The 27,136-nt window shown below is 42.2% G+C and overlaps 1 protein-coding gene across 1 annotated transcript; it reads right to left on the minus strand.

The window, feature by feature from the left end:
• Nucleotides 1-26,366, minus strand: LOC126249253 (uncharacterized PE-PGRS family protein PE_PGRS54-like). Its single transcript, XM_049950909.1, has 4 exons — nt 26,084-26,366; nt 24,103-25,995; nt 22,955-23,106; nt 1-189 (listed from the first exon to the last, which is right to left on the minus strand). Exons 1-4 carry the CDS (start codon nt 26,364-26,366, stop codon nt 1-3), a joined length of 2,517 nt encoding a protein of 838 aa, XP_049806866.1.
• Between the last annotated feature and the right edge of the window lie 770 nt (nt 26,367-27,136).

Raw genomic sequence — 27,136 nt, forward strand, 5'->3', positions numbered from 1 at the left:
TCAGAGCTGTGGGGCACGGTTATAGCTGGTTGGAGGTCGCAGGGTTCCACTGAAAGATGCAGTGTGCACTCCAGATGTGCGACTTCTTCCCACAGCATTGCTTGTGGTGACAGCTTGCATTTTGCGGTGCCACTGGTGGTGGGCTGCAAATAAAGGTTGATCTGCAACAGCTCTGATTGCTCCATGTTGCTGTGGGAACCAGTTAAAACATTTATGCTATGATGCAGACAGCTAGGACCCTACTAACCAGACCCTCTGCAGTTTCTACTGGAATTCATACTTACGACTTCACATAACCCCTTAGGAATGAAACCCAACGATCTTGTTGTCTGTGCCACAGAATCTCCCATTCTACTCGAACAATGAGAGTATCATAAACTTCTTGTCAGATTAAAATTGTGTGCCAGGCTGGGACTCGAACCCTGAACCTGGAACCTTTGCCTTTCACGGCAAACCTCTGAGGGTGGGTTGTGAGTTGCGCTTGGGTAGCTCAGCCGGTCGAGTACTTAATGTGAAAGACAAAGGTCTCACATTTGAGACCCAGTCCAACACGCCAGTTTAATCCGTCTCGAGTTTCAAATAAGCTGCACCACAGCGTTAAATGCATGTCGGCAAGTTCCTGTAAAGAGTAATGCGCTTAGCTTGTCAATCAGTCGTGAACTGTAAATACTGTTAAACTTCACTATACACACATCACAAACTTATTTTTCCTCCCTTCCCCAAAGTATCATGACCAACATTGCTGTGGCAGGCACATGTTTGTTATGACACATACCTTTTTAAATTGTGCCTCACATTCAGAGCTTATTGAAGACCTTGTAACGTCTGAAATGTTTATTTCCAACCATTGTTTCTTTATTTCAAAGTATTCGTGTTCAAGATGCTATACCATGCATAAAATTTTGAATCCGAATGTTCTACCATTGATCCATCATGTCAAGAATACTTAACATATGTTGGCAAAAACATGCCCACAACATTGCAGTACAAGCATGTAACAAGTTCACTTGTTATTTAGATCAGAAACTGAGTGGGAACACCATTGCTTTCTATTGACATGACCAGCTGACATCTGTTCACATCAATCTGTTAACTCTGTATTATACTGCAAAGTCTTAGATGAAATACACATGGAAGGAGAGAAGATAACCATTCATCCTTTAGCATATGCATTGAGTGGTAGATTAGGAGTTGAATGTATGTGGCAGCAATTCTTGTTAAAAACGGACCTTCTTGATTGAACTACTGACATTGTGGAAGAGGGGATAGTGGCTCACCTGATACACAGTTATCTTTCATTCTTTTTTATAGTCCAGTCACAGTATTCCCATTTGTCAGCATGGGAGCATACATATTGAGTGTTTTCTGCAGACCCTTATTTGTATCAGTGTCCAATAAAGGCTGTGCCTGACTACCATAGAAATATGTTCTACTGTCAGTAGCACCATCAGCTACTAGTAATGTTCCTTAACAGTGAGATGTGGATGTGACATGTCTTCTTGCCTATGGATACTTTCACAATCTTCTGTCAGCTGATATTAATAATGATTCAATGATCGTGTGGCCATTGCCATTTTGAAGGTATGTTTCTAGCTGCTGTGCCATTTCAATCAGAACTGTGTCAGAATCACTTTATCACTAGCCGTCCTCATTCTCATACAATATCTGTTCACTTTGCATTGACACACATACTCATGTACAAAAATTTAATCAGAAACTTGTATGTAATATCCTGTTGTCCATATGAAAATGCATTGAGAAACTTACATAATACGAAATGTGATCTTTTGGTTATTTTATATAAAATGTATGGGGACTGCACACCTCACCCTGTCTCTCTATCTCTCTACTCCCCCTCTCCACCCGAAAGCTGTTTCCATTATTAGTAAATGTTATTAAATGTTATCATTAAGTGATAAAGTCATTAAATATACCTCTTTCTTTGTTCCATCGTGAAAAGATTGAGAAGAATGAGGAAGTAACTATAGTTCTAGGCAATGAAACTTGTGATATTGATTCTGCTGTGTGCTCACTAGTGTATGCGTATGTAAGACAGAGCCTTAGCACTGTGTTGCAAGAAACCAAACAGTATATACCTGTGCTTAATATAAATGAAGAAGATAATGTACTCAAAACTGAAGTATTCTATTTTCTTGAAAAATATGGTGTACCAGTTGACTGCTTGCAATTTAGGAAAGTATTAAACATTTAAAAAATGGAACAGTTGTGTCTTTTTGTGTGATCCTTGGTGTATTAGCTACCTTCCATGGCCTATTTTTCCGGCCACATTATGATGGGTCTTTTAAATGAGCATGTTTCATGAAGTGTCGTGCCTTGTGGTACTGATATCTTGTTAATATGACGTATCTCAGCTATGCATTATTGGGAAAAATCTAAATATTTCACCTAAACGCACCTGAAGATAGAAGTTATTAAATGTTATCATGAGGTTATTGAGGCTGTTGCCAATGGGCATCACTGTGGGGGTCCGGATGGAGGTTTGTTGGGCACGGCCAGGTCGTCCCACGCATCTCCCGATCGGGCTACGACTGTGGCTGCGCGGGATACTGCCCACATTGAGGCTGATCCCTCACCTGTGGTAGAGTGGGAGGTCATCTCGAGGTGTGGCAGGGGGCGAAAGACATTCCGGAGGGCTGAACGGAAGGCCTCCCCAGTTTGTCTGACGAACTGGTTTCAGGCTCTGTCTCAGGCTGATACTGATGTTCGGCTGGAGATGGCTGCTTGTTCTGTTCCAGAGGTTGCCCCTCAGTCTGCAAGATCCAGGCAGTCACAGAGGGTGGGCTTACTGGTAGTTGGGAGCTTCAACGTCAGGCGCGTAAGGGGGTCCCTTAGGGATATGCAGCAAGAGAGGGGAAGAAAACCAATGTGCACTCCGTGTGCATACCGGGGGGAGTCATTCCAGGTGTGGAAAGGGTCCTTCCCGATGCCATGAAGGGTATAGGGTGCACCAATCTGCAGGTGGTCGCTCATGTCGGCACCAATGATGTGTGTCGCTATGGATCAGAGGAAATCCTCTCTGGCTTTCGGCGGCTATCTGATTTGGTGAAGACTGCCAGTCTCGCTAGCGGGATGAAAGCAGAGCTCACCATCCGCAGCATCGTCAACAGGACTGACTGCGGACCTTTGGTACAGAGCCGAGTGGAGGGTCTGAATCAGAGGCTGAGACAGTTCTGCGACCGTGTGGGCTGCAGATTCCTCGACTTGCGCCATAGGGTGGTCGGGTTTCAGGTTCCGCTGGATAGGTCAGGAGTCCACTAAACGCAGCAAGCGGCTACATGGGTAGCAGGGGTTGTGTGGCGTGGACTGGGCGGTTTTTTAGGTTAGATGGCCTCGGGAAAGTACAGAAAGGGCAACAGCCTCAAAGGGTGCGGGGCAAAGTCAAGACATGTGGGGACCAAGCAGCAATCGGTATTGTAATTGTAAACTGTCGAAGCTGCATTGGTAAAGTACCGGAACTTCAAGCGCTGATAGAAATCACCGAAGCTGAAATCATTATAGGTACAGAAAGCTGGCTGAAGCCAGAGATAAATTCAGCTGAAATTTTTACAAAGGCACAGACGGTGTTTAGAAAGGATAGATTGCATGCAACCGGTGGTGGCGTGTTTGTCGCTGTTAGTAGTAGTTTATCCTGTAGTGTAGTAGAAGTGGATAGTTCCTGTGAAATATTATGGGTGGAGGTTACACTCAACAACCGAGCTAGGTTAATAATTGGCTCCTTTTACCGACCTCCCGACTCAGCAGCATTATTTGCAGAACAACTGAGAGATAATATGGAATACATTGCACATAAATTTTCTCAGCATATTATAGTCTTAGGTGGAGATTTCAATTTACCAGATATAGACTGGGACACTCAGATGTTTAGGACGGGTGGTAGGGACAGAGCATCGAGTGACATTATACTGAGTGCACTATCCGAAAATTACCTCGAGCAATTAAACAGAGAACCGACTCGTGGAGATAACATCTTGGACCTACTGATAACAAACAGACCCGAACTTTTCGACTCTGTAAGTGCAGAACAGGGAATCAGTGATCATAAGGCCATTGCAGTATCCCTGAATATGGACGTTAATAGGAATATAAAAAAAGGGAGGAAGGTTTATCTGTTTAGCAAGAGTAATAGAAGGCAGATTTCAGACTACCTAACAGATAAAAACGAAAAGTTCTGTTCCGACACTGACAATGTTGAGTGTTTATGGAAAAAGTTTAAGGCAATTGTAAAATGCATTTTAGACAGGTACGTGCCGAGTAAAACTGTGAGGGACGGGAAAAACCCACCATGGTTCAACAACAAAGTTAGGAAGCTACTGCGAAAGCAAAGAGAGCTTCACTCCAAGTTTAAACGCAGCCAAAACCTCTCAGACAAACAGAACCTAAACAATGTCAAAGTTAGCTTAAGGAGGGCTATGCGTGAAGCGTTCAGTGAATTCGAAAGTAAAATTCTATGTACCGACTTAACAGAAAATCCTAGGAAGTTCTGGTCTTACATTAAATCAGTAAGTGGCTCGAAACAGCATATCCAGACACTCCGGGATGATGATGGCATCGAAACAGAGGATGACACGCGTAAAGCTGAAATACTAAACACCTTTTTCCAAAGCTGTTTCACAGAGGAAGACCGTACTGCAGTTCCTTCTCTACATCCTCGCACAAACGAAAAAATGGCTGACATCAAAATAAGTGTCCAAGGAATAGAAAAGCAACTGGAATCACTCAACAGAGGAAAGTCCACTGGACCTGACGGGATACCAATTCGATTCTACACAGAGCACACGAAAGAACTTGCCACCCTTCTAACGGCCGTGTACCGCAAGTCTCTAGAGGAACGGAGGGTTCCAAATGATTGGAAAAGAGCACAGGTAGTCCCAGTCTTCAAGAAGGGTCGTCGAGCAGATGTGCAAAACTGTACTCCTATATGTCTGACACCGATCTGTTGTAGAATTTTAGAACATGTTTTTTGCTCGCGTATCATGTCATTTCTGGAAACCCAGAATCTACTCTGCAGGAATCAACATGGATTCCGGAAACAGCAATCGTGTGAGACCCAACTCGCTTTATTTGTTCATGAGACACAGAAAATATTAGATACAGGCTCCCAGGTAGATGCCATTTTCCTTGACTTCCGGAAGGCGTTCGATACAGTTCCGCACTGTCACCTGATAAACAAAGTAAGAGCCTGCGGAATATCAGACCAGCTGTGTGGCTGGATTGAAGAGTTTTTAGCAAACAGAATACAGCATGTTGTTATCAATGGAGCGACGTCTAGAGACGTTAAAGTAACCTCTGGCGTGCCACAGGGGAGTGTTATGGAACCATTGCTTTTCACAATATATATAAATGACCTAGTAGATAGTGTCAGAAGTTCCATGCGGCTTTTCGCGGATGATGCTGTAGTATACAGAGAAGTTGCAGCATTAGAAAATTGTAGCGAAATGCAGGAAGATCTGCAGCGGATAGGCACTTGGTGCAGGGAGTGGCAACTGACCCTTAACATAGACAAATGCAATGTATTGCGAATACATAGAAAGAAGGATCCTTTATTGTATGATTATATGATAGCGGAACAAACACTGGTAGCAGTTACTTCTGTAAAATATCTGGGAGTATGCGTGCGGAACGATTTGAAGTGGAATGATCATATAAAATTAATTGTTGGTAAGGTGGGTACCAGATTGAGATTCATTGGGAGAGTCCTTAGAAAATGTAGTCCATCAACAAAGGAGGTGGCTTACAAAACACTCGTTCGACCTATACTTGAGTATTGCTCAACAGTGTGGGATCCGTACCAGATCGGGTTGACGGAGGAGATAGAGAAGATCCAAAGAAGAGCGGCCCGTTTCATCACAGGGTTATTTGGTAACCGTGATAGCGTTACGGAGATGTTTAGCAAACTCAAGTGGCAGACTCTGCAAGAGAGGCACTCTGCATCGCGGTGTAGCTTGCTCGCCAGGTTTCGAGAGGGTGCGTTTCTGGATGAGGTATCAAATATATTGCTTCCCCCTACTTATACCTCCCGAGGAGATTACGAATGTAAAATTAGAGAGATTCGAGCGCGCACGGAGGCTTTCAGACAGTCGTTCTTCCTGTGAACCATACACAACTGGAACAGAAAAGGGAGGTAATGGCAGTGGCACGTAAAGTGCCCTCCGCCACACACCGTTGGGTGGCTTGCGGAGTATAAATGTAGATGTAGATGTAGAAGTTATCTTCTGAAACATGTAGTGTGAGGGAAATTCAGTTCACTGGCAAAGGTCAAACATTTTGTTACTGAATACTTAACGTATGTTGTCAAAAATGTACATACAGTATTGTAATACAAGAAGATGGAGAAGTATATTTTTTATGGACAAGTTTTTTTTTGGAATTAAAGTAAACTCTCGATTATCCGCAATAATTGGGGACCTGAAAACCACGGATAATCAAATTCAACAGAAAATCCACAATTAATATACACTATAATATATTAGGGTTGTGTGAAAATAAAAATTAATTACATTATCATAATTAAATTCATTAATGTTTATAATAATTTCTACTTTAATCATTGTGGTATATGTGAAAATTCGGTACTTATAATAAATACTGTACAATCCAATTTCGCATTGCCGTACACTTCTTTGAAACAAAATATAGTCCAGGTCTTGCAGTGTTGAGGCAGCACATTGTTTACTACACCCTTGTAGTAATGTGAGATTACCGCTCACTCACAACAACTCCTGGGTTAAAGGAAAATTTTCAGCAGCAAAATAGTGAGAGAAATAGGCCAGGATAATCTGGAAAGTGTATAATCTACCCATGGATAATTGAGGGTTCACTGTAATAGGTGTACAGTTGCATAGACAATATTTTTGTTTTATATTTTAGTATCCTACAATAATGGCAAGTCATGCTTGGAAAACAGAATGACGATGATACTGTTAACGTTTGTAGCCGTTTAGCCGTTTTTCCTGAGCTGTTACTTCAATTATGCTTTATCATATAGATAAGAAAAATGCCATCTTTTGCAGTTTTTTTGTCCCAATGCACATATCCATTTTACACTGCACATGGTGTAGGGCATACAGCAGACGGCCACAGCATGGGAGCCATACCATGTGCAGTGTGTAACACTATAGGGTATACGCAGAGGAATGTTTAAACGTGACCTGTCCATTGCAATACTGTACTCTGTGTGTCTAGTACCTACCTATAGAACAACAACAACAAATCAACAAATGCACAAAATGCGCACGCGTGTGTGCGTGCTCACACACACACACACACACACACACACACAGAGAGAGAGAGAGAGAGAGAGAGAGAGAGAGAGAGAGAGTTTGACCGACCAATGACTGACCGACCTAGTCAGGCTAGTAGTTGAAATGCTGTTCTGGCATCTTGGATTAGGTTTTCTGTAGTTCTTGTGACCCAGTATCGCTCAGTATCGAGATGAGTACTTCAGCAAGAATGTGAGTAAGTGCATTCCAGTCTTATCCATGTTAATCTGCTGCTCCTATTGCAATTGTTTTCCTGTTGACAAAAAGTGGGAAGAAAAGCGATGATGCTTACACTTGTGACTACCTTTGTTACATCTAGCATATGGCAATTACCGTAGGTGAGAAGTAGTAAGGGGCACCATCATCATCATGCCTTTGTCCCATGTAATGTGCATTGTACAAAATATTATTTATTGCGTATCGATATGAAATTTTATGGTGCTTACTGCATTTATATAACTATTTTTGTTATTACTCTTAATTTACAACAAAATTTGATAAATGCAACACAAACACATACATACAGCTTAGCTCAGAAATTCATCTACAATAGGTTTTTCCAGTTCATGTGCTAGCTGGGGAGTAGCCGGATACTCATAGGCACAGATGGGCAAACAGTTGACGCTCTGGCAGTAAGGGTGTTGCGCCATAGCTTGTGTGACATTTCTGCACCAGCTGAGGACCCTGTGCTGTGTTGGCCAAGTCGTTTATGTTTGCTCAGAAAGTGTGCAATAGGACCTCTCAGTGGGTAGCCTATACCAGTTCACCTGCCGATGATTGAGCTGTGGGGTGGCTGGTGGTGCCTGTGGGGAAACATTGGGACAACTTGATCCATGGGATAGGAGTTGTGAAGTAATAAGGATTTAAATTTGGTCTTAAAACTTTCATTATCTGCCAGCGTGCTTAATTCCCAAGAGAGGAAATAAAATATTTTTATGGTTGCATTCTTTACAAGAGTAAAGCCCATCTCACATGGAGTAAGATTTGCTGTAAGTTTTTTTGCTGCCTCACGTGATGGCTGTCAAGTAAGCTCTGTTGTCTGCTAGCCTGCTACTTTGCAGGGAACTCTGCATGTTTTCTATGACAGACCCAGTGCTATTTTGCTTGTAAAATGCTTTAAGTGCTGCCTGCCATGGGCAATCGTGGGACGTTTCTGCTTCTGACATCACATCTTGAAACCGTGACCGGGATGCTTTTGTCGCTACTCACTTTCATCCTGTTGTCTTTCATTGTGTACACATTGTATATAAAACAATGGCACCACAGTGGACTGAGGAAGCAACTGATGCTTTGATATGTGTGTACAGGAAGGAACTGTGTCTATACGTAGTAAATAGAACAAAATAATATAGTAAACACTATTGCGCAGAACCACTCACAAAGATTGCAAATTGTGTGCCTGATTCATCCAAATGCTACAAGCAAGGATTACTACACAAAAATGTGTGGTTTGGGGCATCAGTCCAGTGTTGAACACCTGAAAGTGAGGTCATCAAAGATGAGTGCCAGTGGGCTGAACGATGTACATACAAAATCATATATTTTCTAATATGTTATTTTTCAAAATTATAGCACAGCCTTGTGATAATATTGTGTTTAATAGTACTTTTATGCATATACAGCAAATAGGTAATAATGTAGTGGATTTTCACTTCTGATTATTTTGAAAGTACATAATCTTCAATGACCAATGGATTGAAATGTAGTTTTCCCACCAGAATTTTATTGCAGTTAATATGAACTTGCAGTTTTGCAGATGTACATACTAGCACTATGATACTATGATAAATTACTGATCTTGGCAGTCCATTTTCTACCAGTGCCTAGGTGGACAGTTCTTTGCAGTGAACAATGATGAAAGTAAATAGGTAAGTTATCCAACTATTTACTTAAGGAAAAAAAAACTGTATTTTATAGGCCTTTCACACAGTGCATGTCCAATTAAAATTCTGTGACAAAAAGTTTGAATTAAATTTTAGAAATTGTCATAAAAGCTACCCGTGATTGGGGAACTACTGCTTACATTATTTACAAAACTGCAGTATACTTAGCTGTTTTATTGCGATGTTAAGCATTTCATTCAGTTATAGTACTGCAATAAATTTCAGTATGTTCTGCAATTCGCAGGCTAGCAGTGAGTCTTTGCATTCACAAAGTAGAGAAATGCAGCAGTCTCCACAACACTTTGTGGAGGAGTGCTGTAGTCTGGATTTACATATACTGAATCAGTGTGCATTGTTCAACAAATTGTAGAACCAGCAGACTCCTGAGTAGAAGGAGAAACAGGAAGGGGTTTCGTGATAGTTACATGGCTGCAATCAAATTGATTGCACAAAGAATATATTTGAAACAGGCACACCAACAAGCTGCTGCCGAATCTGCCATTGACAACCACGTGGATTTCATTGGCTCAATAGCCAAAGAAATTAGAACTGAAACAATAAGATTTCAATTAATGATTGCCATGGATGAAAAGACAAAAGGCATGAGGAGAACTTATAAATATATCATTTCACTGTCCTGTTTTCGATAATGAATTAGTTCAGCAAACCATTCATTTTTGTGTAGCGGTCATTGCTTGTGGTGTGTGGACACATAAGGCACACTGCATTTGCGATCCTCATGAAAGTGTTTGTTGTAATAATTCGTGATTTTTCAATATACAGATATGCATCCTCTGTATATGCACATATCAAAGCATCAAAATATAATTTACAATAAATGAAATTTCCAATATTTTCCACACTATTTATGTATTTATATATTCCTTTCTTAAATAATGTAACAAAAATACAGTCATTGCATGATAGTTTATATATAATTAATCAATATCATATCAGGTGTCTGCTGTGGAAAAGTGCATATTTTACAAGATGCAGTAATGTAACAACTATTTTATATTCCACACTTTGTAATAATTGAGTATTTGGTGGTTTAATGGTCCACAGGTTCTGCAAACATGTATGTTTGTGGTTGTTCAGTGATATTCAAGATAAATTTATGTTGTACCACATGGTATTGGATGTACGTGGACAGAGGCTAAAGCTCAGGACATTGTGGATATTAAATAAGTTTTCATCTCCTTTTGTTTGCTGAGTATATTTCTATGTAGGAGTGTGACACACGTCTTCCACAGAAAGGGGCTAGAAAAAACAATGCTTTGGCTGTGTTGTACGTGCACTGTATTGGGAAGTGAATAGTACTCTAATTGGTAAGAGGTAATTTATGTGATAGCCAGATCTGTGTTTATAGATTGTAAATATTTGATTCCAATAACTTAATCATGAGGAAAGAAGTTTAAGAACATTTTTATATGTGAAGAGATGCATTTCACATAATTTGAAAATTACAACTTTCATTTACAAAGAAAGTGCTTCAGGGCAGGGCAAGGCTTCAGGCAAGGTATACATTGGCTCTAACCATTATTTTATCTGATGCAAATCAGTTAATGGATGAGGATTTTTCTTTTTTTTTACTAGAGTTATTCTAGTTCCCAAGATATTGTGAAAATTTGTTAAGACTACCTTCTTGAGTGGGTGCTACCTCTTGTTAAAATTTTGCAGTGGCATTACATTGTACTGGTATGTGTTGACTGGAATACTCTCTTTCAAATCCTGAAGGTGGCAAGGGTCAAATACAAGAAGCAAAAGGCTATTTACAATTTGCACAGAAACCAGGTGGTTGTTACAAGAGTCAAGGGGCATGAGAGGGAAGGGAGTGAGATGGAGTTGTAGCCTATCCCCGATGTTATTTGATCTATATACTGAGCAGGCAGTAATGAAAACACAAGGAAAATTAGGAGTAGGAATTAAAATCCATGGAGAAGAAATAAAAACTTTGAGGTTTACCGATGAAATTGTAATTATGTCAGAGACAGCAGAGGACCTGGAAGAGCAGTTGAGTGGAATGGACTGTGTCTTGAAAGGAGGATATAAGATGAACATCAACAAAAGCAAAACACGGATAATAGAATGTAGTCTAATTAAATCATGTGATGCTTAGGGAATTAGGTTAGGAAATGAGACACTTAAAGTAGTAGATGAGTTTTGCTATTTGGGGAGCAAAATAACTGATGATGTCGAAGTAGAGAGGATATAAAATGTAGACTGGCAATGGCAAGGAAAGCGCCTGTGAAGAAGAGAAATTTGTTAACATCGAGTATAGATTTAAGTGTCAGAAAGTCTTTTCTGACAGTATTTGTATGGATTGTAGCCATGTATGGAAGTGAAACATGGACGATAAATACACTCCTGGAAATGGAAAAAAGAACACATTGACACCGGTGTGTCAGACCCACCATACTTGCTCCGGACACTGCGAGAGGGCTGTACAAGCAATGATCACATGCACGGCACAGCGGACACACCAGGAACCGCGGTGTTGGCCGTCGAATGGCGCTAGCTGCGCAGCATTTGTGCACCGCCGCCGTCAGTGTCAGCCAGTTTGCCGTGGCATACGGAGCTCCATCGCAGTCTTTAACACTGGTAGCATGCCGCGACAGCGTGGACGTGAACTGTATGTGCAGTTGACGGACTTTGAGCGAGGGCGTATAGCGGGGATGCGGGAGGCTGGGTGGACGTACCGCCGAATTGCTCAACACGTGGGGCGTGAGGTCTCCACAGTACATCGATGTTGTCGCCAGTGGTCGGCGGAAGGTGCACGTGCCTGTCGACCTGGGACTGGACCGCAGTGACGCACGGATGCACGCCAAGACCGTAGGATCCTACGCAGTGCCGTAGGGGACCGCACCGCCACTTCCCAGCAAATTAGGGACACTGTTGCTCCTGGGGTATCGGCGAGGACCATTCGCAACCGTCTCCATGAAGCTGGGCTACGGTCCCGCACACCGTTAGGCCGTCTTCCGCTCACGCCCCAACATCGTGCAGCCCGCCTCCAGTGGTGTCGCGACAGGCGTGAATGGAGGGACGAATGGAGACGTGTCGTCTTCAGCGATGAGAGTCGCTTCTGCCTTGGTGCCAATGATGGTCGTATGCGTGTTTGGCGCCGTGCAGGTGAGCGCCACAATCAGGACTGCATACGACCGAGGCACACAGGGCCAACACCCGGCATCATGGTGTGGGGAGCGATCTCCTACACTGGCCGTACACCACTGGTGATCGTCGAGGGGACACTGAATAGTGCACGGTACATCCAAACCGTCATCGAACCCATCGTTCTACCATTCCTAGACCGGCAAGGGAACTTGCTGTTCCAATAGGACAATGCACGTCCGCATGTATCCTGTGCCACCCAACGTGCTCTAGAAGGTGTAAGTCAACTACCCTGGCCAGCAAGATCTCCGGATCTGTCCCCCATTGAGCATGTTTGGGACTGGATGAAGCGTCGTCTCACGTGGTCTGCACGTCCAGCACGAACGCTGGTCCAACTGAGGCACCAGGTGGAAATGGCATGGCAAGCCGTTCCACAGGACTACATCCAGCATCTCTACGATCGTCTCCATGGGAGAATAGCAGCCTGCATTGCTGCGAAAGGTGGATATACACTGTACTAGTGCCGACATTGTGCATGCTCTGTTGTCTGTGTCTATGTGCCTGTGGTTTTGTCAGTGTGATCATGTGATGTATCTGACCCCAGGAATGTGTCAATAAAGTTTCCCCTTCCTGGGACAATGAATTCACGGTGTTCTTATTTCAATTTCCAGGAGTGTAGTTTAGACAAGAAGAGAATAGAAGTTTTCAAAATGTGGTGCTACAGAAGAATGCTGAAGATTAGATGGGTAGATCACATAACTAATGAGGAGGTATTGAATGGAATTGGGGAGAAGAGGAGTTTGTGGCACAACTTGACCAGAAGAAGGGATCGGTTGGTATGACATGTTCTGAGGCATCAAGGGATCACCAATTTAGTATTGAAGGGCAGCATGTAGGGTAAGAATCATTGAGGGAGACCAAGAGATGGATACACTAAACAGATTCAGCAGGATGTAGGGTGCAGTAGGTACTTGAAAATGAAGAAGTTTGCATAGGATAGAGTGGAATGGAGAGCTGCATCAAACCAGTCTCTGGACTGAACACCACAACAAAAACATGTATGATGTAGGAAATTCAGCTCGTAATCACTTAAACATTTTCACATTAAGTGAGAGATTGCAGTACTTCATTTCATTTACATGGGTGGTGTCTTAAATCCTGTTTTAGTAGACATGCAAAATTTTAACAAATAACCAGTGCTAATTAAACAATGTTAGGCTTCAGGTAATTTAATGTTGCTATTCTGTCTGACTGACTAGTTGACAGTGTGGCAGTATAAAAATACAGGTTACTGTTGGGAATGCAGCAGGACAGCATAGGTTATCTTCAGTCAGAAAGATTCCCAACAATTAGTTATAAAATGATATTTATTAAAGATGAAGAATTACTCATCTTAAATGTTGCTGATTCTTGTGAAATGTGCAGTGCAATTAGACATTTGAAATTATTACAAGTCCTCTAAAATATTAAAGTCCTGTCACTGTGCCTCTGAGTGATGCCTACATAGAGTTGAGAGCTGGACTAAGATGCCTACGGAGCCTAAGTCTCTGAGACGATGGATGAACACTGCAGTGTGTAGACTCTGCAGTAACTGGAGGATCTACATGACTCGGGGCACTAAACACAACTGTCTGCCGTAGCTCAGTGCTCCGGTATTTAATGAGGCACCACACACGTGATGCCCATGGGTTGGCAGCTACGGCCCCCTGGCGGACCTCGGTATGGTTTGTACTGCCAACCCGTACAGCTGCAGTGTTATGAGTGTTTCGAGTGTGGCTTATTGATTGTGGTGCAGTACTCTTTGGAGTTGTCACCACGGTTATTTCTTATAAGAAATAACTTCTGAGCACACTGACAACATTGAAAAATAACACCAGGAAATATTGTTAAAGGAAAATAAAGGACTATAAGCTATGAAAATTTTAAAAAAAGGAAACTTCACTGCTAGCAAATCACCTAACAGCCTAGATTAGGGTCATGAGAGTTATTAACACCAGTTTTTTGAAAAATAATTAAATGCAGTACTAGAAAGTTATCAAAGAAACCTTGGTTCACTACGGAAAAGTGATGTGTACAAAATAGTCAGACCAATAACTGATCCAGAAAAATTTTCCTGTAAAATATGGAATATTTTTAACATCTCGACTGCCACAAAACCACCACTGGCCACATGGCAGTCAATGTGTTAACAGGGAGACTTGGAAAGAAAGTGAAGATATTATTCAGTTTAGAGAGAATGAGAGTATTGTAAAAAGTAATCCATGTGTAACGCACATTTTTAATAATTGCCTTTTAAGAATAGTGTAGAAAATCGGCACAAATACCATATTTGCCCAAGTATATTCCAACCTTGAATACTAGACGACCTTGACACAACCCCCTTTTTTTAAGTGACTCTTTGAGAAAAACTATTTTTAACGTATTTATGACTGCTCAAAACTACAAACTATCCGTGTAAAAACTCAACATCATACCTATTACAAACTTATGCAGTTTGTTGATTGCCTATATTTTGTTAATACCAGGAGAAATAAAACAAACAAAAAGAAATGGGAGAGGCTGAAAATACCGCTTCAGTTGCAAATTTTCTTTATTTTCACACGACCAGTTTCGGACCGTTATGAGCCCAACTTCATGTATCGTGGTACTGGAAAAACCAAAAGTGGGGAGATAATTTTCACACGCCGCAACACACATAAAAAACAAAACAAAAAATTGTGCTATTGCTGCTAGTTATTAATTGGCATATTACTTTCTGACAGTATAGACTGTAAGGTTTCCCTACTTTTCTTGTTGATCAGTAACGAGAGCGGCACATGTACATGTTCTTTTAACTGATGGCTGTGGCGCGGTGTTCCACGGTGCCACTTATATATCCCCACTAAATTTAAAACTTGTTTGCCACTCATGTAAAAGAAAAGTTTCATTGCGCTTTACGGCATATATAATAATTTTATTCGCACCTTGCACTCAATTTTACTAAAGTTCTGTACCGAAATGATCAAGACGCTCATTTATACGCATAATGCACTTTTCACTTTTTTCATGTATTTTTTACGTATTTTTTGTTTTTTCTTCATTTTAAATGTAAACCACTAAATTCAAATTGTGAGCGGCCGGGCTAGTGGCCACGCGTTCATCTCCCCGTCAATAGATGGCAGCACTTTTGCCACTGTGGTTTACCAATTTGCCTCCGCATCGGCTACTCGCTCATAGGTAGCAAACCGCGCGTGGAACACGCGGCGTTCGGGGACTACAGCACAGCGTAAGTGTCGTGAAATCATTGTATATTTCCCTACCCAGGCAGTCGTCCGTAGTACTGCCTGGTGCTACTTTCGCATTGACATAGGGTTCACAGCACCTAGCCCGACCGGCGGTTTCGAAATGTTTTTTAAAAGTTTATAAAAATAATTTTCTATGTTTTTTTATGTGTGTTGCGGCGTGTGAAAATTATCTCCCGTCTTTTGCTATTTCCAGTACGATACCGGAAGTTGGGCCCATAACAGTCCGAAACCGGTCGTGTGAAAGTAAAGAAATTTGCAACTGAAGCAATATTTTCAACCTCTGCAATAATGCTCGTTTGCGGATTTTCTCCCAACGAGATTGTTTGCAAGAAGAAACGGTTACATTGATTTTTGTCTTTGCTACCTTTTTCGCTTACTAAGCCTGCCATCTGTGGTATCATTATTTATAATAATCCTCAGCGTAATAGTCCAGTTGCGAAATTTATATCTTCGTTGTCACAAATATTTGGCTGTTTCTTAAGAATACAGTATGTTGCAAGTTTTGAGGTTGTTGTTACAGTGGGACCTGAAGACGCATCTGATTTATCCAAATACATGGCGTATTCACTTTTATACTGACGTGAGAATGTCAGATCTCTTACTAGCTGTGTACAACCAGCTCATGACAGAAACCGTTCCATTTCCATCATGCTTTACGGTGAGCAACGACACCATTTCGGCATGAAACTTGTAAGTATACTATGGCCTAATCTAGATTTTAACAGTCTTCAGCAGAAATGTATACTATTGTTGAGTATTTGTCCATTTTTAGTCACTTTAATTCTGACCACAAATGGATTCACGAAAACTGCATTTTAAACGTAGTAAATGTTCGTAAAAGCCAAGGCACACCGCATGGATTACCATGGTTGGTAGCTTGATGAAATTTGTTACTCTCTCACCACTCCCCTCCCTTCACTCGTCCTAGTTCTCAGCCAAGCTTGTATCACTGTTCCATTTCCAACACTTTCGTAGTGCTGGGCTTGAGCAACTGTGAATCACTGACTGCAATATCTTGTAGGATTCATTTCATATATAACAGCTGCAACTAATATAAATAAAAATGTAAATGTCCATTTGTTCAAAATTTTAAATCTCCCAAATTTCAATAACTGTTTTAGAATTTTGACAAAGCATTGCATTCAAATACATGTTAGTTTTTATGTACCTACTGGACCACCATCTTATATAAATACGTATTTAATATAGGAAGGGGAAACATTGCCAGAAATCTGGAAAAGTAGGCCTACTTGTCTGATTTGTGAGGGTCATTCAATAAGTAATGCCCCACATTTTATTAAAAAGCCGTTAATATACATAGACAAATTTTCTTGTTGGTAATTCACATTTTATGTTTGTTTTGTGTGCAAGTGAAGTTTCGAACCGTTCTTCAGATGGCAGAGCCATAGTATAGCGTCAAAATGGCGTCTACATGCGACTCACATTTTAAGCAGCCTGCTGTTATTGAATTCTTGTGTGCAGAAAAAGAAATCATGGTGACCATTCATAAATGGTTGTGTGCTGTGTATGACGACGCTGCAGTTGAAATGAGTACAGTTGGGTGATGGATAAAGAAAGTTACAGCCTCAGAAAGTGCAGAAACAGAGCTCCACGATCAGCCACACTCTGGACGTTCTGTCCCAGCCACTGCTCCCGACATGCTGAATCGTGCAGATGCCATTATTCGTGCTGACCGGCACATCACAACTCGACAGTTGTCAGTCAGCGTTGGAAGTGCAGCTGCAACTATCGAGACTGTCGGATATTCAAAAAGGTGCTCACGATGGGTTCCATGAGTGCTCACAGCAGGCCACAAGATTCAAAGAAAGGCCATTTCATCTGAATTATTGGTGCATAAAGATTCTCTTTGGGGAACACACTTTGAAGATGATGAGAGTGTCAGTCATGCAGTGAAAACATGGCTATTCCTACGGGACAAGAGCATTAACCTGCATGGAATACATGCTCTTCCACAACGTTGGTGTATTGCCATAGAACGTGATGGAGACTACATAGAAAAATAGGACATGGACAAGACCTGTTGATGTATATTATCACCAGATTCTGACTCTTAACAATAAATATGTTCTGAGAAAGCAAAATGTGGAGCATTACTCATTGAATGACCCTCGCAATTCAAATTTTTGCTTGATACTCGAACTTCTGGTCACACATTCCAGCTACCTCTCTAAATAATTGCCGCCCTGACGTAGACATTTGTCGTGGCGTTGGCTGAACTTTCCAGTAACCTCTTCACAGAAAGCAGCTGCTTGTCCTTTCCACCAATTCTCTAAGCTGGTCTGCCATTTGTTGTTTGTGCCAAAATGTTGTCTTCGTAACCAGAGGTTCATGCGAGCAGAGATGAACTTTGGAGGGAGCTAATTATGGGCTGTATTGTGGGTGATTAAAAACTTCCCATTGAAAATGCTGCAGGAGCGTCTTCATTTATGCAGAATTTGGCTGAGAATTGTCTTGAAGGAAGAAGCACATGACATTTATGTTATATGGGCAGCACAGCTTCAGGCAAAATCTCTCACCAGATCCACATACTTGGTGGGATACACTACTGTTTTAGGCATTTGTAAGTGATCACTTTGTGCTCAGAACCGAAAAGAGGTATTTGAAGCGTTCGGCACACACATGAAAGACACTGCCAAACTCATCTGTGTAAAACTACGTTGAATTTTTACTGTGGTTTCCATATCACACCAAATAGTACCCTCCTTTCCGAATTCGCCTTGTAGTATACATAAAGGGGAAACATTATCAAAAATGTATAAAATTTCTTGACCAAATTACTTGATATTTTTACATGATACTCAAATGAACATTCAGATGGACATAGGCTGTACTTTTAAATGACAAGTAATATGTTTTCTGTTAAAACCAACTAAAAGGAAGAAAATGCTGCGCTTTGCTCTGCCGTGAATATAGGCAGTTTTCTTTCCTTTCTCATACTGTTTCATCTGCCACAGTAGAACATTTAAACTGTTAGCATAATTGTTTCTACATACATTTTCTTTCTCATAATACATATTTTCAAACAAAAATTGTATACACAACAGTGTGCTGTTTTGTTTTCTTCCTCGCAGGCAGTTTTCACTGAAAACAGAAAAATTGTATTTGGCTATCAACTTACGTTTACAATGCTACTACAGAATCTGAATTTGCAATAACAATAAAGAAGGCTCAATATCAGAGAGGAGTAAATGAACAAAGAAGGGATGGAGGAAATGGACAGAGAAAGAGTGAGGGGAGAGGACAGAGAATGGAGGGGTGATGGACAGAAGGAGGATGGAGGACTAGGAGATGGAGGAGATTATGTCATATATCCCATTCCCATACATAATTAGTAATTGCAAAGCATTGTGGATTTGCTAGTACGTAAATAAAAGAGCAGAGTCAGGATTCAGTTCAATTCTCAAACTTACACTCATCCTGTGATCTAATGACGTATGTTGGTACTATCTCCTTGATGATTCTTGCTGCTATAATTTATTCTCATGATAGCAGTTACAGTCAGTTTATTGTGCTCAAACTCGTTTGTTACACATTTAATTCTATATTAATTTTCTTTCTTGCTTCACCTGAATGTTGCCATCTTCTAAAGTGTATAAAAGCTAGTAACATTTTTACCATGTATTTTGCTTTGTAGATAGTGGCCTGATTTCTCATTTGCAAACTCACTTAGTAAATCATTACAGTCTAGCATAACCAAATAAAATATTGAGTTGGGTTCAAACTCGAGTAATGGTTTTTGAAGCAAACATTTTTGCCTGTGAATATTAACTTTACTTAAAAAACAGTAAACATGTTTGTATGCAGTACCCATACATGTATGAGAACTCTTATTTCAAACCCATTCAGATACAACAAGAGTTTGTAAGACAACAGTATTTAACACTGTTTCCTCCTGTGTTTCACAAAATTGTCAACATTTAAGCAGAGCTGTAGATTGTTGTAGTAGTTACTTCATAGTTCCTTGTGTATCCCCTTCACATGTGACACATGTGTCAAATGTTGCTACTGTTCTAGCAAGGCCAATATTGTATTGAGCACTTCGGCGTATTGGGAAATCTCGAGCCTGTTTGAATGCAAGTATCTTTTGCCCAGCCCTACCCTTCTACATTCTTCAAAATAAATATGCGCATGACCTTTACCTGTAAATGTATGGCGTCGCCTACATTCATCTATTAAGTAATGTAAAAATGTTGACTCCCAGCAGCAATAGTTTAATCTGTGAATGTAAGATGACCTCATATTTTTTGAATGATGAATTTCGGAAAGAAAAGCCCTATAATTGGGTAAATATAGTAGTTCAGAAGAGATAGTAAACAGTACACTGAGGAAACAGGACAGAGGACATGTAGTGATATAAAACTTGATATCTCATCCCAATCTGAAAGAAAGGCACTCTAATATTGTATACATATTGCATAAAAGCTTTACTCTCTAATATGTCATGTTCTTGGTTACTTCTGTGAAGCATTATTAAATCAGGATATTTTACCAGAAAAAAATAAAATATGCCATTGTTAAGCCTCTCTACAAGACGAGTGACTTCAGAGGTAACAATAACAACCATCCAGTGCCACTTTTTACATAATTTCCCAAAGTTCTGAGGAGTGTACTTCAGGGATGACACCCACAAGCGTAGGAGTGGGATATTTATCCAATCATAGTTTGGGTTCCAAAAGGGCCACTACTGAGGCAGATAATATATACATTTACCGAGCACAAAAAATCCGTAAGAGATGACATGATACTCGTTGGAATCTTCTGTGACTTATTGGTCTGTCATAATACTTCATTAGAGAATTTAAGTTTTTATGGAATATGTAGTTCAACACATGTATGGTTAATTTAGGAGGGTAGTTAGGTACTCTGACTGTGTGGAACTGTTTGAAAAACTGGATATGCTTACTGCACGAGGTGAGTACATTTATCCATCTATGGTGTGCATATCATGAAAAACAACAGGAAACAGGAAAACAATGACAGAACAAGGGCCAGCATGTATTTATGTTTACCAAGGAAAAACGGAAAATGGAATATTGGATAAAATTGTAAAAGAAATTGCCCAAAGAGATTAAAAAGATTACTAAAACACATCTATTTAAAATTGAGCTAAAATGTTCTCTATAAGTAATGCATACTACAGAAAGATTACCTAGAGGATTCAGAATTATGGTTAATAAAGGAAGGGGCTAGTTACAATACTCAAATTTTAAAACTGTAATGCTTTTCCAAGAAAAGCATGTGCCAAGACCTATAGTGCAGATATTGATGTCTTGTCATTCTCCTGACACCAACATCTCACTCATCATGTTGGGATACTGACTCAGGACATAGAGACAAGCTTGGGGAATAGTAGTGTGTTTACCGGTCTGGAGACAGTTTTACAATCTCATGGCAGTTAGTGCAAGGGTTATAACAGTGAGTTTTTGGTTCTGGAGTCACCAGCGGGTGTGCTTGATGTGTTCGGTAATGAAGAACAAAACTGTGTTTTTATTGTAAGTTATCTGGAACAAATTGTGTGTAAATCAAAATAACATTGTGCAATAGGAGCCAACCATATGAGGCAGTACAGCTAGTAAGACACAGCCCCATATTCGGGTGGATGGTGCGTGCCCTGTCTGGCAATTCTGGTTTAGATTTGCACTCATTTTCCTAAAACGTGGTTCCTTCATCAAGGCCACAGCTGAGTATCTGTTGCAACCTCAAAGCACACATCATATTTACGTGTATATATACTGGATATACAAAATCTAGGGATTGATCAATGAGAGGATACGGAACAAAAATGTCTAATGAACTTATGTCCGGAAATGCAGGCTTTCCATGCTAGAGACCATTTATTCAGTCATACATTGTTACAGAGACTGCAGTCCAATATTCACTGTACCATGCAGACACTGTTACAGTATGTGTTGAAAGTGGTTTCCATGTGCCTCAATGTGTGCTTCTGCTTGCTGAAGCATGTTCTGTCTCACACATTCACATCGGCCAGGCTGCAAAGTGCCAAGGCAGCAGGAATACACTACTCCAGTGTCTCCACATCTGGAATGGACTCTGCATACATGATACTTTTGAGATGGCCCCATAACCAGAAATCACATAGGTTAAGATCCGGCGATTGAGCAGACCGTGCAACTGGACCCCTTGCCCGATCCGTCGACCAGGAAAGACACGACTGAGATGTGTCCAGATATTAAAGGCAAAGTGGGCTAGAGCACCATCATGTAGCAGCCACATAACCCTTCGAATCATCAATGCCACTTCTTCCAGCAGGCGAGAAAAAGTTACTTGCAAGAAACACCAGTAGTTCCGGCCTTATCTATTAATAAGAATGGTATGGTACCTTACTACCTATTATATATTCAGAGCAAAATAATCTTCCCAGACTGTTAATTTGGGATACATATAAATGTTTAGTATTTATATTTTTCTGATAACTATCATAAAGACAAAAGATTATCTCATAATAGTGGCTCTCAACATACATTGGATCTCTCTCTCTCTCTCTCTCTCTCTCTCTCTCTCTCTCTCTCATGAGCACGCATGCACGCACACACACACACACACACACACACACACACACACACACACACACACACACACACACAGAGAGAGAGAGAGAGAGAGAGAGAGAGAGAGAGAGAGAGAGAGAGAGGAAAAGGGGGGGGTGAGTGAAATGTTCATCTCATTTGGAAATCAGAAGACAAATGAAGCTGCCAAATTAATGTCTGTCAGTGTGGCGAAGGACTGAAACTAGCAAGTAGAAAATTATTTAGCTCAGCTTTGGGAAACAGCGAGATGTTCTGCAGCAGAATTCAGAATTTGTTTGACAATATGCCAAATGCATGTTCTTGAGTGCTCTACAAATTCTGGAGTTATTTTTTCAGGTGTCATGTCCTATTCAGGATATGGTTCCTGTACACTCTCTTTTAATGCCAAAGCATTGCCTGCCACAAACATTTAGGGACATAATGTTCACTACCTGGGAGTGGAGACTTTTTTGGCAAATTTAGTGAGCTATCCGTAGCCTCTTGGAAGAGACAATCCCTGAATATTGTACCATCATACATTCTGCTATTTCTGCCAATATTCATAAACAAAAATTTATAACTATCATCTACTAATGCTAAAAGACCAATGCTGTCATTGTATTTGTAGTTTCTGAATAATGAACACTCGGAATGCATGGGCCTGAACTTGATATGTATCTCATCAAGTGCTCCAATGCGATTCAGGAATTGCCACAGTCTGTGGAACACATCTTTAAATATCTTCCGTTCAGCAGGACCATGTGGACACAATATCACATTTTATTTCACTGTTGTACCATAACAAGTAGAAACTCTAAGCAAAAATGTATTAGCAGTTATCTTGGACTTACGTTTATAGCCAAATCTTCTATCACACTTGTTACATCCATCAAAGTCTCTAGTGTCATCCATGAAAGTGTACTGTTTGCTATTTGTGTAGAATGAGCTAGATCTTTGTGTTTCTCATTGCTCAAAAAGCAGTATGACAGCAGGCTTAGAGATGCTTATTAAACATGTCTCGGAATTACACTCTAATAGAACTAAAGTAGATGATAAATGAAAATTAATTTTGTATTTTGAATATTTGTGTTACCAATAATTCACTTACCTTCTTGAGAAGCATAATTGCCTGACACGTCACTATATCTTTCTTTTGAATTAGAGGCAAAACCATAAGAAGCAATTCTTCAACTATTGGCAAATCCGTTTCTATAACACTTGCGAAGGATGAAGGACCTTTTACCCTATTAAGGTGAAATCATGTGTAACAGTCATTATTGGTATACTTTTAATGTCAAATTGTAATAAAATCATGATACTTTACAAACTGAAATAAGGTTTATGCAAATTAACCCCAATTCTCTATGAAGCATAGAGAGCCCACCACCTCCTATATTTCTCCTCGTAATCCAAGATTCTGTCCATTCTTTCTTTCTTTGCTCATTGGCATGGGCTTAGCACCAAAACAACTAATAACTCTAGTTTGCACTGAATAAGTGCACTTGAAGTGGACATGTTTGTTCTGTACAACCGGCAGCAAGTCACGATACAATTTGCAGCTGACCTTACACTGTGTGAGAGGTTTAGCATTGGAGGTAACTGTCACCTCTTTCTGTTAACTGGCAGCCAAGTGCACCATCTAGCAGACTTATGGCAAATCTTAACTCCCAGTAAGATGGGCTTAAGGTAAAGTTGTTCATAATGCAGGCTATTTCTGTTGTTGATGTTATATTTAAAATGCTGATACCATTTTCAAATAATGCTTGATTATTCACAATATACAAGCTGTTGCTAGTAGGCTTACTTTTTAAAACATTTGTCTACAGGAATTTGTTGATAGAGACCTAATATAATCCATTTTCCAACTTTTCCTCACCAAAGTCAGAAATTAGAGCAAAGAATGCTGTGTTTGCCAGCAGTGTTACTGTCCTCGCTGACTGTGCCAGCAGTGTCGCCTGCCCTCACCGAGTGTGCCGCCAGTGTCGTCGCCTGCCCTCACCGAGTGTGCCGCCAGTGTCGTCACCTGCCCTTGCTGAGTGTGCCACCAGTGTCGTCGCCTGCCCTCGCTGAGTGTGCCAGCAGTGTCGCCCGCCCCTGCTGAGAGTGCCAGCACTGTCGCCCACCCACATTGACGGCGTGCAGTGCATACGAACACTGTCACCTGTGCTGCATGCTAAATCTTGTCTACTGGGCCCAGTGCACCAAAACTGTGTGCTAAAAATATCACCTGTGCCGAGTGTGCCAATGCAGTCACCCACGCCAATGCAGTCACCCGTGCCAAGTGCTCCACCGCAGTCGCTTACACCGCACTCGCCAGCACAGTCGCCCGCTCCAAGCGTGCCTACTGAGTTGCCCCCACTGAGCATGCCGATAGAATCACCCGTGCCAAGTGCTCCACTGCAGTCGCTTGCACCGCACTCGCCACCACAGTTGCCCGCTCCAAGCATGCCTACTGAGTTGCCCCCGCTGAGCATGCCAATGGAGTCGCCCGTGCCAAGTGCTCCACCGCAGTCGCTCGTACCACACTCGCCAGCACAGTCGCCCGCTCCAAGCGTGCCTACTGAGTTGCCCCCACTGAGCATGCCAATGGAGTCACCCGTGCCAAGTGCTCCACCGCAGTCGCTTGTACCACACTTGGCAGCACAGTCGCCGGCTCCAAGCATGCCTACTGAGTTGCCCCCGCTGAGCATGCCAATGGAGTCACCCGTGCCAAGTGCTCCACCGCAGTCGCTTGCACCGCACTCGCCAGCACAGTTGCCTGCTCCAAGCATGCCTACTGAGTTGCCCCCACTGAGCATGCCAACGGAGTCACCCGTGCCGAGCATGCCAACAGAGTCGCCCACGCTGAGCATGCCAACAGAGTCGCCCACGCTGAGCATGCCAACAGAGTCGCCCACGCCGAGCATGCCAACAGAGTCGCCAGCGCCAAGCATGCCGACGGAGTTGCCCGCACCGACCATGCCAATAGAGTTGTCCACACCGAGCACGCCAACGCAATCACCCTTGCCGAGCACACTGATGCTATCGTCCTCGCCAATGTTATCACCCTTGCCAAGTGTGACAAAGCTGTCTCCAGTGCCATCGCTGTCTCCAGTGCCGTCACTTTCTCCATTGCCATCGCTGTCTCCAGAGCCATCGCTGTCTCCAGAGCCGTCGCTGTCTCCAGTGCCGTCACTGTCTCCAGAGCCGTCGCTGTCTCCAGAGCCGTCGCTGTCTCCAGTGCCGTCGCTGTCTCCAGAGCCGTCGCTGTCTCCAGAGCCGTCACTGTCTCCAGTGCCGTCGCTGTCTCCAGATCCATCGCTGTCTCCGGAGCTGTTGCTGTCTCCAGTGCCCTCGCTGTCTCCAGTGCCGAGGCTGTCGCCTGCACCATCACTTCCGCTTGTGCTGAGCGCACCGTCATTGTCGCCCACGCTGAGGGCCCTGTCACTGTCGCCCTCAGCGAGTGCACCACCACAGTCATCCACTTTAAGTGCACCGACACTGTCACCCATGGTGAGCGCACCGACACTGTCACCTGCACTGAGCATGCCAAGACTGTCACCCGTGATGAGTGTGTCAATGCTGTCACATTCACCAAGCATGCCATCACTGTCACCCGCGCTGAGTGCGCCAGCACTGTCACCCGCACCAGGACTGTCTCCCGTGCCGTGTGCGCCAATGATGTCACCTGCATTGTGCGCTAACACTGTTGCCTGCACCGAGCACGCCAAGTGTGCCAATGGTGTCACCCGTGCCAATACTGTCACCCATACCGACACTGTCGCCCATGCTGAGCGTGTCAGTGCTGTCGCCTGTGCAGAGTGGGTCAACGCAGTCGCCCGCAGTAAGCATATCAATGCTGTCAGCCGTGCTAAGCGTGCCAACACTGTTGTCCGCACTAAGCGCACCAAAACTGTCATTCGCACTAAGCGCAAAAACACTGTCATCCGCACTGCGCCCGCCAGCACAGGTGCCCGTGCAGAGAGCACCTGCACTGTCACTCGTGCCGAGCGTGACAGCACTGTCGCCCGTGCGAAGTACACCAACACTGTCACCCGGGCCAAGTGCACCAACACTGTCGCTCGTGCCAGGTGCATCAACTCTTTTGTCCGTGCTAGGTGTGTCAACACGGTTGCCAGCACCAAGCACACCAATAATGTCGCGTGTGCCGAGTACACCGACAGTGTCACCCGTGCTGAGTGGATGAACATTGCCCACAGATTCTTGAATTGCAGAATGTTCTACATTCTGCTGCTCCTCCTCTGCCTTCTTGTTCTCTTTCATGTCCTCATTCTTCCTCTTTTCTGCAGTGACCAGTGATGATGCTTTGTTGACCAGCATACAAACAGCATGTGGGAAGCTTCCCAAGATGTGTAACCAGCCACGCTTTGACTTCATGCCACAGCATTTGGATGCTGTCAGTAGCCAGGATGAGTGCTTCAGCTCATACTGAATCCACAGAGCCACATCTTGTACAGCTCTTTATGTAAATTGTTTGTATTGGCATGCACGTAATATGTGACATTAAATTCATTTCAGTTGCATTTGCCCTTCTTGGTGCTGTGATTTTGACAGATATATGGGTAACTATCTTTGGAAGTGAAGGCTGTAAATTATTGATTAGTATTTTCTGTTCTGAATTGTCCACGGAAGTATAAGATTTGGTGCTTGTTATGAACGATCTCACAGATGATTAATCGTTGAACTTGTAAATGGTGTAGGATGGAGAAAATCAGTGTGTTACATGGTCGATTAGAAGTTTGATCCAAATAAGGTTATTTAATTGAAATAGTTTGTTGCAGAACTTTCTGGATTTAATTGATTACCAAATTCACTTTTTTTTGGTGTGTGTTTTCATTCGTGCTCACACAGGGTGGTCAGAATCAGTACGAAAAGCTGGTAAGGTTGTTACAAGGTAGGTTGTTCTGAGAAGTAATTGTTAAAGTAAAAGTTCTATGCCTTGCACTGTGTCTGAGTCAATTAGCATTGAAGTTTGGGAATCAGGCTGTTGCATGCATAAATTCAAGTGGCCCACCAGATAAAATTGTATCAGT

Source organism: Schistocerca nitens, chromosome 3, assembly GCF_023898315.1.
Source record: "Schistocerca nitens isolate TAMUIC-IGC-003100 chromosome 3, iqSchNite1.1, whole genome shotgun sequence".
NCBI lineage: Eukaryota > Metazoa > Arthropoda > Insecta > Orthoptera > Acrididae > Schistocerca > Schistocerca nitens.